At 39.0% G+C, this 10,407-nt stretch overlaps 1 protein-coding gene and 1 pseudogene across 1 annotated transcript in view; both read left to right on the top strand.

Annotated features, from left to right (window-relative positions):
• The window catches only part of LOC107706704 (proliferation-associated protein 2G4-like), a 10,864-nt pseudogene extending 6,357 nt beyond the window's left edge, over positions 1 to 4,507 (top strand).
• Positions 4,508 to 5,870: 1,363 nt separating this feature from the next.
• Positions 5,871 to 10,407, top strand: part of LOC107706619 (myosin-10-like) — a 60,332-nt gene continuing 55,795 nt past the window's right edge. The window contains exons 1-2 of the mRNA XM_016510379.1: positions 5,871 to 6,056; positions 7,671 to 8,045. Coding sequence (XP_016365865.1) covers positions 7,692 to 8,045 — 354 coding nt within the window. The 5' untranslated portion in view covers positions 5,871 to 6,056; positions 7,671 to 7,691. The remainder of the gene's footprint in view (positions 6,057 to 7,670; positions 8,046 to 10,407) is intronic.

Below are 10,407 nucleotides of genomic sequence, written 5' to 3'. Positions count from 1 at the left end.
GTGATTTAATCCGAGTAAACAGATTCACAAATAAACCTTGATCAACAACACACATAGATGAAGAACACCAAATATGATAAACTGAAGCTTAAACATGTTTCATTTGAGTTGAACTAACCCTTTAATTGTATTTAATCACATAAAACATCAAAGACAAACAACCCAAAGTACCTGCAGGTGCCAACAGGAATGTCTGACTGTGATCTGCCCATTGTTCATATATGTGCATGTGCCGTTATTCACAGTTCTTCTCTTTTGTTCATGGATAGGAATGCTGTCCCATCAACTAAAGCAACATGTTATTGATGGAGAAAAGACCATTATCCAGAACCCTACAGATCAGCAAAGGTATAAAACAAACCTGAATATTGAATTTCTTAATGTTCTCAAACATCTCTATCCAAGCAAGCACATTTTTATGACACCTCAGAGCCACAGTGTTTATAAATTTTGGAAAAATTGGTCGTCAACAAATGGCTTACTTACAATATCTGCAGTTAAAGGTGGGATAAGTATTTTAGTATTATTAAAAAATGGCTTCTTATCTATAAGATTTTTGCATGGCAAAGTTTATGGGTGGATTCTTTTGACTTAAGAAGCAAGCAATTACATATGAAACATATCAATAACAATCAGTAGAGAGATTTTCAGGGGCAAGCACAATAATCTCCACTGTTTGTCTCATAACAGGAAGGACCACGAGAAGGCAGAGTTTGAAGTTCATGAAGTTTATGCCGTGGATGTGCTGATCAGCACAGGAGAGGGAAAGGCAAGTAATCACACGTTTATGAATGACACCTGGCATTTTAAATCTGTTCTGCATGGTTGTAATGAAATAGATTTGATTGTATACCGTAGAGACAAATGGCCATTTAACCTGTATGATTTCACCAATAGGCAAGAGATGGCGGTCAGAGGACAACCATCTACAAACGGGACCCCAGTAAGCAGTATGGGCTGAAAATGAAGACCTCAAGAATGTTCTTCAGTGAGGTGGAGAGGCGCTTTGACGCTATGCCCTTCACTCTTAGGTGGGCAGCAGCACTATCCTCCAATTTGTTTGGCTTCTAATTGGCTAAATCAAGAAGTGCGTCTGAATTAGATATTCTGTTCTTCGATGAATGAAGCAGGCTCAAATGATGTGAGAACAATGCTGTTGATTTTTGATGACGTGTGTGCTTTATATTTGTAGTATCACATGAGAATGCTAGGACAATGACTTTAACACTTGGTGGAAAAATCGATGGTTTAGATTTCATGGTGATTCGGTAAACAAAGTAGACTTTGTGTCCTGCAGGGCGTTTGAGGATGAAGGAAAGGCTCGTTTGGGAGTGGTGGAGTGTGCCAAACATGAGCTTCTGCAGCCTTTTAGTGTGCTGAATGAGAAAGAAGGTCAGTTTCATTATCATTGCGGCATTTCTTCCTGCTTTGACCTCTTTCTTTACCTGGTAAATCTGTCTTTCCACCTGTTTCTGTCTTTAGGTGAATTTGTGGCTCAGTTTAAGTTCACAGTGCTGCTGATGGCCAATGGGCCCTTGAGAATCACCAGTGGAACATTTGAAGCGGAACACTACAAGTCTGAATATGATGTTCAAGATCCTGAACTGAAGGTATGTTAGGCCCATCGATTCTATGTAAATTTACTATAAATGAAGCTTTTTCCTACAGTGAAGTTTTGGTTTCTTCTGTCATTTTCAGTCTCTGATCCAGAGTTCTGCAAGTCGCAAGGCACAGAAGAAGAAGAAAAAGAAGGTGAGGCCTTTGCTTTAAGAAGGAACAATCCTCATGTTGTTCCCAAACAAAAAACCCAAAATGAGAAGCTCAATAGAATGAAACAATAAGAAAGAAGCTTTTAAGCCATTATAAAGATGGCAATCTCGATTTCTGTACCCGATCATTTGCACTCCTGTAAGAAACTAGGCTCAACAGAAATTTCCAAACATGAGCTTCTGCAGCCTTTTAGTGTGCTGAATGAGAAAGAAGGTCAGTTTCATTATCATTGCGGCATTTCTTCCTGCTTTGACCTCTTTCTTTACCTGGTAAATCTGTCTTTCCACCTGTTTCTGTCTTTAGGTGAATTTGTGGCTCAGTTTAAGTTCACAGTGCTGCTGATGGCCAATGGGCCCTTGAGAATCACCAGTGGAACATTTGAAGCGGAACACTACAAGTCTGAATATGATGTTCAAGATCCTGAACTGAAGGTATGTTAGGCCCATCGATTCTATGTAAATTTACTATAAATGAAGCTTTTTCCTACAGTGAAGTTTTGGTTTCTTCTGTCATTTTCAGTCTCTGATCCAGAGTTCTGCAAGTCGCAAGGCACAGAAGAAGAAGAAAAAGAAGGTGAGGCCTTTGCTTTAAGAAGGAACAATCCTCATGTTGTTCCCAAACAAAAAACCCAAAATGAGAAGCTCAATAGAATGAAACAAGAAGAAAGACGCTTTTAAGCCATTATAAAGATGGCAATCTCGATTTCTGTACAAATCATTTGCACTCCTGTAAGAAACTAGGCTCAACAGAAATTTCCAGCAAATTTCTTCCATTTTTAGTTTGTGTTTCCCACATCACTATTATATGGCTTCAGATAATGGAATATGGCATGCAGGTTCTATGGATTAAAGCCTGTTCACACCAAGAATGATAAATGTATTGCATCCATACTAACATTCTGTTTATCATAAGCATCCCTGCAGTTATGTCATCTGCATCTTTACATGCTCAAGCAGGATGCATTCTGATTGGCTGTCAGTGTGTTTATTATTCATCAGCTGGTAAAAATCCTTCTGAATGTGTTTTAAAATATCGTTCCTCTGTGTCGTTATTGTTATAGTTGTGGTATGGACTTCCTATTCTCATAGATTGTTTCATTATAGTTTTACGATGCTTATATTGTTATAGTTGTCATTATGGATTATCAGTATAGTTATCATCCTTGGTGTGAAGAGGCTTTCAGACTTATGGTGCTTTGGTCATTTTGGAGCTTGACTGTCCACATTCATTATAATTATATGAAAAATAGTCATCGTCAGCCTGCACAAAGGCATGACAGCCATGCAGGTTTTTTATGGGTGCATTTTAACTTTTTAAACTGTCATGGAATTCTGGTTATTTTGCATAATTGAATACCATCAGTCAGTACTCTTCATTCATGTGTCTTTCTGATGCCTTTTGTTCTAGGCCTCCAAAACTGCAGAGACTGCTACAGGCCAACCAGCTGAGAATGAAGTTGCAGCTAAATAGAGGCGACTCAACTCCACCCTCTCCCGAAAACGTCAACATTTCACTCTCGCCCTACTGTTTATCCTCATCAGATTTGATCAAGAGTCACTGTTGAAGCCTGTGTTTAAGCATTTCTGCCTCCCCCTGTTACGGAGAAATGTCATTTAGATTTGGACTATAAGCGAGTGCAACAAATTTGTACTTTCATAATAAATCTATTAACTCTTTTGAAGCACTCGATTTACATTTCAACTGGAACGCAATGCCTTTTTCAAAATGTAATTAAAAAAAGCTTCGCAATTCTTTTGTAGAGTTGCGTTTTTCACAACATGTACTGGTGACTGTTTTGAAATGCTTTATGTGGCGCAAAGCTTCATTTGAAACTGCATTACATTAGATTAAGTGGTTTGGGAAAGAAACAAATACGATTTGCAGCTATTTCTCAGGGTTCTGAAGAAAAACATCTCTCTTATCTGAGAAGTAGTTTTGTACAATTAGGGTGAAGAATTTGATGACTTACAGGGAGGGGCATTAGAATTGGAATCAAGTGTATAGAATTCCTAAGCACTCCATTGTTGTGACGCTATAGCTTTTCCAAAAAAGGGAAGATTAAGTCTTTTTCTCTTAACTGCCATCCCTTTCCACAAGTGTCACATTTGAAGATGACATTAGGGAATGTATTGGTCATACTTTATTCCTGCCCATTTTCTTTTTTTCCCTCCACATTTTAATGTCTAATTCTCTTTTGTCGATGCAGGGAGATTTTCCAAACATATTTTAAGTTGTAATAATTCAAGTTAATATTAGAAACTGATTTATTAGGGATTTGGTTAAAGTTCTGGTCCAAGATACACTAAAGCTACTCCAACCCACTGAAAAAGGTTATAACTTCCACTTGCCAAGGGCCAACATATTATCACTTAATCTTCTACAAGCAATAGAGTGTCTGTTTGACTGGATATACAAATCAAAACTAGGCTCGGACTGGATTGAGAAGCTTTCCCAGTGTCATTTTACAATCCAGTCAGTGCAGTTATTTCAGGAGAGGTGATGGGAAGTGGCTCTAGAGCATTTCTGGATCAGTCCTATTATTTGGGACTTAGTTGATGCTGGTTCAATACATCTTTTGAAATGATGGTTATTGTGACTTTTGTTCTGTTTCCAGATTGTAAAGGTTTATGTGGCAAAGAAGGCTGGAGGTTTGGATTTGACACGATCTTGTTTTTGTAGTACGAACCATCATATGGGACTATTTTACAACTAATGAAATAAAACATAAGTTTGAATATACTTTCTTTAAGATTGTCATCGTTAATTGTAAAAATGCACACACTTTATGCCAAGCCTTTGTATAGTTTGTGTACTAGGGTTGTTTAATTTGAGTTCTATGTTAGTTATGAATAAGTCATTTAGACGTACGAAGCATTTGTAATAGCTCTGAGAAAATAACAGGAACTTTTTGAAGGTTTTGTGTCGATGTACTATTTATAAACCAGATAATTACATGTCTACCGCTTTATTTCTATCTCCAGTAGGGAGAAGTTGATCCTTTGAATGGAAAAGTAGGGTTTCTTTTTATATATGACAACAGATGGCGCTGTGCGGCCCAGACTATCAAATCCCTGTTGAAATTCATTCAGATGCGTAATCCAAGTCTTCCAGTTTACTAGAGACTGGAACATGTTATTATTAAAATCGATAAACGCCAAAGACCAGACACAATCATCCAAGACGATACTTAAAACTAGCAATAGCTAAAATGTCTAATTCCGCAACCACTTACCTGTGACAAGACAGGTATACATGAACTTAGTTAAAAATAAAATTTTAGTAAGGAAATTGTTTTATCCATTTAATCATTTACCCTGCTATGCTAGAGATTTCGGATTTTTTTTAAACGAATCATAGGAGTCGGATCTTTTCACTGATTCTGTACAAGTTCCGAAACGACAACATGTGGCGAAAAGTTTCAATGTACTGTACTCGAAATATATCTACAGCTTGATTTTATTAGTTTAGTTTTATCAGCACACATACGAAACAGATACAAAAAAAATAAATAACCTAAAAAAAAAGCTGAGTATGTAAAATGGGATGCCAGGGTGTCAGGTGAATACGTAGTTAATTCATCACGTAAATTGCTGAATCGTTTAAAAACAGTTCTTTGAAACGAACCGTTCGAAAGAATCGACTCGGAAATGAGTCTGAATGAGGTTGCAAACGTCAAGATAGGTAGATTTTCTATGCTTCACCGTTTCATAATTATAATTTACCATTAAATATATTTGGTATCTATTATTTTTTATTATTATTTCGCCTATTATTTATCATTATTTCCGTTTTTATACATTCAAATTTTAATTCATAATTTTGAATATTTTTCAGTTCATGTACTTTTGCATCTATTAAAAAGATGCACTGCCCTATTTTGGTCATTATTTCACGCTCACGGCCTTGCAACCAACGTGTTTCTATGGATCCAGCTCCCGCTAGATAGAAGAAAGCTTGCATGAACAATCACTTTTTGATGGGGGGGTGTAATGCTAACAAACCAATAGCTTGTGGTCAAGGCCCGTTACAATCCAATCCCCGTTCCATAAGGGAGCCGGTGGGTGTGACCGGAGGGCGACGGAGAGGCGGGCGCAAGAGAGCGCGATGCTGAGTTCGGTTGAGGAGTTCAGAGAAGCAGGGCTGCGGACGGTGGCATCAGTGCAAAGGGGCGGAACAAGGGAATATTTGGCCGACTTTCAAAAGAACTGGATTATAAAAACTGGACGCGCTGGATAGCAACTCATTCATCTCTTCGTGCACGTAGGTCTCATCGCTGACAGCCCGTGGTAAGTTCATGCGTCTTTTCATTTTGGCCCGTTTATCCTCCGTTGCCATATAACGGATTATTTTTCGCATTAACGTTACTTTTCAAGCAGCGGGGAGAGCTAGCGCTTAGCCCACGTTAGCGAGTTTGTTATTGCGGTTCTTTTAAGCAGATAAATACATTTCCAAATTGAACAATCCTTTTCCTTTGGGCAGCCCCGAGCACCGTATGTCGGCTAATGCACTTATAAAACGTTTGTCCGCCTCGCCACGGGCCATATAACGGGAGATGGTGATGAGGAGGAGTCGCGTGCAGCTCCCGGTGTGGTTTGCAGGCGCGAACTTCAGCTCGTGTTATCTCAGTTAACGGTCACCTCGTCGCTTTATTTGTATACGTACTAATGTAGCATATTTGTCGGTAATAATTTCAAATTATTTTTTGAGACCGTGACCGTTAGAAGGGTGTTTTTGAGGTGGTTTATCATTGAATGAATTTTTGAAGGACTGTCCGGCCCTGGAGTCCCGCTTCAGTTGAACGTTACCGGGGATTCATCACGCGTATAATGGCTCTCATCTGTGAAATAACAGACATGACCCATTTTTTTGCCCTGCTTGCCTTATTTTAGCCTTATTTTATTTTCTCTGTGAAAATTACAATAACGTTAACTCTTAGTCCAGTTGTAGGCCAGAGTAGACCGAGACCATCTGGCTCTTGCTGTTATTGGGTTGTTGTTTTTTTTGTTAATGCGACTGTGAAAGGCCACTGGAGGTGATACATATTAAACTTACATTAACTAGTATGTGTAAACTGATTCAGACAATGTTTTATATGCAGCTGATTCATGACAGTATGAACTTTCTCTAGCTGCATGTTCCAAAAATGCAGTATTTGACGAATGTTAACTAATAGTGGACTAGTAAGGTGTGAGATATAAATCCACACAGTAGTTTAATATTTTTGTATTTTATGAATGTATGCCAGAAAAACTACTACAGCTGTTTTATTTTTACAATAAGGACTGGTTTAAAATGTTAACCATAGATGAAGTGAATGCTGCATAGTATTTGCAAATTGAATGTTCTCGGCTATATCCATGTAAAACCAATGAAATATTGACCCTTTATACTCCTATGCCACGGCTGTGTCATATCGCATAAATTTTTGTTAATGCGACTGTGAAAGGCCACTGGAGGTGATACATATTAAACTTACATTAACTAGTATGTGTAAACTGATTCAGACAATGTTTTATATGCAGCTGATTCATGACAGTATGAACTTTCTCTAGCTGCATGTTCCAAAAATGCAGTATTTGACGAATGTTAACTAATAGTGGACTAGTAAGGTGTGAGATATAAATCCACACAGTAGTTTAATATTTTTGTATTTTATGAATGTATGCCAGAAAAACTACTACAGCTGTTTTATTTTTACAATAAGGACTGGTTTAAAATGTTAACCATAGATGAAGTGAATGCTGCATAGTATTTGCAAATTGAATGTTCTCGGCTATATCCATGTAAAACCAATGAAATATTGACCCTTTATACTCCTATGCCACGGCTGTGTCATATCGCATAAATTTGAAGTGAATCTCCGCTCTTCCATCACTAACTCTCTCTAACTCTTTTTCCAGGTGGCCTATTTTTAGTTCCTCATGCCGGAGATGGCGCAACGGAGCGGGCAAGAGGACCCCGAGCGGTACCTCTTTGTGGATCGGGCCATGGTCTACAACCCAGCTAACCAGGCAGACTGGACGGCCAAGAAGCTGGTGTGGGTTCCTTCTGAACGGCATGGGTTCGAGGCGGCCAGCATCCGAGAGGAACGTGGAGAGGAGGTGCTCGTTGAGCTGGCTGAAAATGGCAAGAAGGCCCTGGTGAACAAAGATGACATCCAGAAGATGAACCCGCCCAAGTTCAGCAAAGTGGAGGATATGGCAGAACTCACCTGCCTGAATGAAGCATCTGTTTTACACAACTTGAAAGATCGCTACTACTCTGGGCTCATATATGTAAGTGTGATGATGATAATACATTTGCTTTCAAGTTGCAGACTTTTCTCCCTTGGTTTTTGCAGGTTTACGTTGGGAGAAGGGCTGCAACTAATGATTATTTTGATCATTGATTGATCTGATGATGTTCCTTGTTAATTTCGGTGAAAAGTCAACTTTTATTTTCTGCATTTTGTTTCTGCAAACAAAGAGAGTGTGAAGCAAGCTGTTTGGAGGTGTAGCCCCATCATTTCCTCCATTCCCCAAGTGTGAAGGAGCTGCTATGAGGTCATTATGAAATCTCAATGAGAGCAGCAACTTGTCTTCACACCTCTGTTGATATTACTACCCAGTTACATCCTTTAAAACACTGGATGGAATTTATCCAGTTTAACTTTTCATTTCCCAACATTGAAAGCTTTTCTAGGTTGTTGGTAACAGAGATCATCTCGATTGGCCGCACTTCAGGCGTTATGAAAGCGGGCGCTGTTGTCATTTTGCAGACCACTCTCCCATAACCACTTAGTGGAAAACAGTCAGGCTGGACTGTAAGGCTAGTTCCCTGCATTTTTTGGTATTTAAGCCTCTGTTCCATGTGGTTGCTGTGCTCCCATCTTATAGGCTACAGTAATTAGCTGTAGAGGCCCATGCTTGGCCTAGTAAAACCTGAAGTTTTATAACAGGACCTTTGTGTTTGGCATCGAGCTGCAGCTGGCTTGTAATATCTGTGAGATGTCAAGATGTCAGACTGATTGTTGATAGCACCTGCATTCCTCAAATTTCTCAGCTTCCTTATTACTGTCGGCTAATGTTTATGTTTGAAGAAATATAGCCCACAAAATGGAAGCATAATGTTATACATTTACTTAAAGGTTGTATATTCTTTCCTGTGTGTGGTATGTGCTCTCATATCTGCTGTGTGGGCAGAGCCGTGGAGTTGCTGCGTTTCTCTCTGCCTTCCCACGCCCCTCTGTTCTTGAATAGCATGATGGGCGATGACACGTTAGACTTGATTTCTCTTTATGGGTTTGTTTTGTAAAGTCCACACACTTGGCCCAAGGAAGGTATCCAGTGGTGGATGAAGGTCACTTGCGTGTTCGGTCTTTTCAGCACGCAGAGTTATTCAATTTAGGTTTAACTCAATCTGACTCCATTTCAAACATGACTGTAAATCTTATTTGCATTCATATAGAACATTCTACTATTGACCATTCTGAGTGAATCCAGTGGAGGGAGCAGATGAAAAGGCACTGATGCATATGTGAGAGAGGCGTTTCCTGCACCACCCCTCTGTGGGGTGTCTTGAAGGTGCCAGTGTATTGTCTGTTTCTCAGGAGATCAAAGTATCTGAGTTTCCTGAGTTTCTTTTATCCTTACAGTTTAAACACATATTTTCCAGTTCTATATATTCATCATAAAATGATTTTTTTTTCTTTGGTTTTAGAACTTTTTTTTTGAGCTTGTAATTTTTAATTGAAAAACCACACCTTGATCTTTCAGCGAAATGTCAGACTTCTTTCTTTTTGGTGTCGTATGCTGAACTTATGCTTTCATTTCTTCTGCTTAAACCCAGCTCCTATCTTACAGTAGACTGCAAACTTTCATTCAGATCCAATCAACAACTGCTGAATTGAACCAAGTCCCCACCTTACTTTTTTTATTTATTTTTTAATTTTTTTCAATAATCCGTTTCACTCGGATGTATGTCACATACAGAAGAAATGATCTGCCGCTATTTCCATTACATTGGGACATTAAATGTACTGGAATATGTAGTTGTGGCTTGTTTTGCTCCATTATCAGAATTAAAAAAGTAAGAATGATGAGACCATTGTAGTGTCCTTGGATATTAGGCTATACAGTTTTGGTGTTTTGATGAGAGGCTTCTTGCATAACATGAGAGATGCAGAACAATCAGTTGACTCATTTCCTTTTTTTGCTAGGTTTCACAGATTTTGACAGGATTTGAAAAATGAGTAAAATAGGATCACAAACTGTTGAATCTTTTGTGTTTTTGTAAGAACTCTGCCAGGATGTTAAGACCGATATCTCCATTGTAGGGGTCGACCGATTATTGGCGCCGAAATTGAGCATTTTTATGATTATCGGTATCAGTCATTTTCAAAACCGATTCGCTGATAAAATAACTTAATTTTGAAACGCGCTATTTGGCTCTGATGCAGCCTGTCAGAACTCACCACTCTGTGGCCTAAAGCCGTCTCCACCCACCGCCCATCTGATTTGTTGGGAGTCACGAGTCAGACCAATCAAAGCAGAATTCACTCTCACTCCGAAAGCGCTTGCTAACTGGAGCTGCTTCAGTGATCACACGTCAGTTGTCTCTCAAAGGTAAGGCAGCAGCAGACGTTGCTTAAGTTGCAAT

Source organism: Sinocyclocheilus rhinocerous, unplaced genomic scaffold, assembly GCF_001515625.1.
Source record: "Sinocyclocheilus rhinocerous isolate Xijiao unplaced genomic scaffold, SAMN03320098_v1.1 scaffold1285, whole genome shotgun sequence".
Taxonomy (NCBI): Eukaryota; Metazoa; Chordata; class Actinopteri; order Cypriniformes; family Cyprinidae; genus Sinocyclocheilus; species Sinocyclocheilus rhinocerous.
Note: the sequence above shows the minus strand (reverse complement) of the source record. Positions and strands in the feature narration are given on the sequence as shown.